The 1,821-nt window shown below is 66.2% G+C and overlaps 1 protein-coding gene across 1 annotated transcript in view; it reads left to right on the plus strand.

Annotated features, from left to right (window-relative positions):
- The window catches only part of OTUD7A (OTU deubiquitinase 7A), a 78,606-nt gene that overhangs the window by 54,939 nt on the left and 21,846 nt on the right, over positions 1–1,821 (plus strand). The window contains exon 10 of the mRNA XM_015585698.1: positions 80–167. Within this exon, the coding sequence (XP_015441184.1) occupies positions 80–167 (88 nt within the window). The remainder of the gene's footprint in view (positions 1–79; positions 168–1,821) is intronic.

Raw genomic sequence — 1,821 nt, forward strand, 5'->3', positions numbered from 1 at the left:
CCCCGGCGCGCCTGGTCCCCCACCCTCAGGCCCCTGGCTTCCCGGTGCGCGCTCCGGCCAGGGGCACTTTGTCCCCTAGTTCCTCCGGGAAAGGAATAAACACGCCCACTCGAAAACAAAGTGTGGGTGACTCACAACACGGCGCTTTTCCCGCCACCTACGCGGAGGTGGGAACGCCGCGTGCGGGGCGGAGCTGGCTCGTGATAGACCGTTTGCGGGTCCTGGGAAACGCCAGGCGCCTGACGTGTGTCCCCAGCGCCCCCTGTCCCCGCTCCGGGGCGGCAAGGAACAGTCCCCTCCCCCAGGCACGGTCTGCGCTGTGTCTGCTTCCCCACGCGAAGAGGAATTCACTTGAAGGATCTGACTGATGCTCGTCAGCTCAGTAGCGCATTCCCAGCCTCAAGGGTTTGTGACAACTTTGTTCGAAGCTTACAAACAACTGGTCGCAGACGTCAGCTTAGCCAGGAAGTGGGGCTCATGCGAAAGGCAGTCGGGACCCAGGACCTGTGGGCTCTGCTCAGAGCCCAGTCACACTTCAGCCTGTGCCTGTATTTCACCCCCCGCAGGGGGCGGGAGGCGGGCACTGATACCCCGCTTTACCGATGGCACAAGTGACAGTCGGTGGCAGCCCGGCCCCGGAGTCCTGCCTCCTAACCCACGCTGCCTGCCTGTCAGGCACCCACGGTGCGCCCCTGCGCTGCTGTGGGTGTGCCTTCCTGGCACCCAGGCGGGGGTGACGGCGGCAGCTCTGCATCTAGTACCAGGAGGCGCTTGGCCAGGGACACAGCTCAGCCCCGCAATGAGTAGGGTCCCCTGCCAGGCCTCGGTGGCCCCACGCCAGAGGCAGGGCCTGAGCAGACAGCCCTGGAAGGGCCCTTCCAGTCCCCGGGCCCCGAACCAGGGCCCCCGCAGTGGACACCGCCTCCCTCCCCAGGCCGAACGCGAGTGCCTGCCCTGCTGGGTCCCCGGCAGCCCCGTCTGAGACCCCAGCTCCTTCCAGACCCAGGACTGGGCGGGCAGGGGAAGGCAGGCATGTGGGACTGGGAGGTGCTGAGGGCCGAGTGCACCCCACTCTCGCTTCCGGGTGACCTGGTGGCCCCGGAGGTTCACCCCTCTCTTGGACCTGCTTGGGGAGGGGGAACAAAAATAAAGTGGGGAACAGTGGTCCTCCAAGGCTCCTGCCCTGGAGGCCAGGAAAGCCCACGTCGGCTCGGGTCATACCTGCTGGCGAGGTCCCCGTAAGAACCCTCCCCTCCCCCAGGAGGGAGCCTCGAAAGATGGCAGGACAGCTGCCCCCCTTTGCACCGGCTCCCACCAACCGGGCTCAGTCCCCGCCGGGCCCCCAGCGGGCTGACAGTGGGCTCACCCCGCGTCTTCACAAAGGCGCTTTCTCCCCACTGCCAGCCCCAGCCCCCCGGGGAGCCCTCTCCCAGGAATAGTGACATCTGTCTTGCTAAGCCGCGGTCCTATTTCAGAGTCCTCCTCAGTCCACACGGCCGATCTGAGAAAGGACGCAGAGTAAAGTGAGCAGTCATCGCTGAATGGGGGGGGTTGTCCCAAGACCCAAAGAATGAGGTGCTGGGGGCGAGGTGTCTGTGCCCTGCCTGAAGGCATAGGTGAGACACCTTTGTAGGAGAGATGCCTGCAGATGTAGGTAAAGTGTCGTCCTCACCTGAAGGCCTCCACCGCTACAAAGACGCCGGCCGGGGACCTGGTGGCCCCGTGTCCTCCCTCTGACCGGCGCAGAGGGTCTGGGGCTGCGCGCCAGGCGGGCCTCTGCGCCTTCCCCACCCCGCCCCCACCCCCCAGGGTTCCAGGCGA

This window comes from Pteropus alecto, unplaced genomic scaffold (genome assembly GCF_000325575.1).
Source record: "Pteropus alecto unplaced genomic scaffold, ASM32557v1 scaffold102, whole genome shotgun sequence".
Classification (NCBI taxonomy): domain Eukaryota; kingdom Metazoa; phylum Chordata; class Mammalia; order Chiroptera; family Pteropodidae; genus Pteropus; species Pteropus alecto.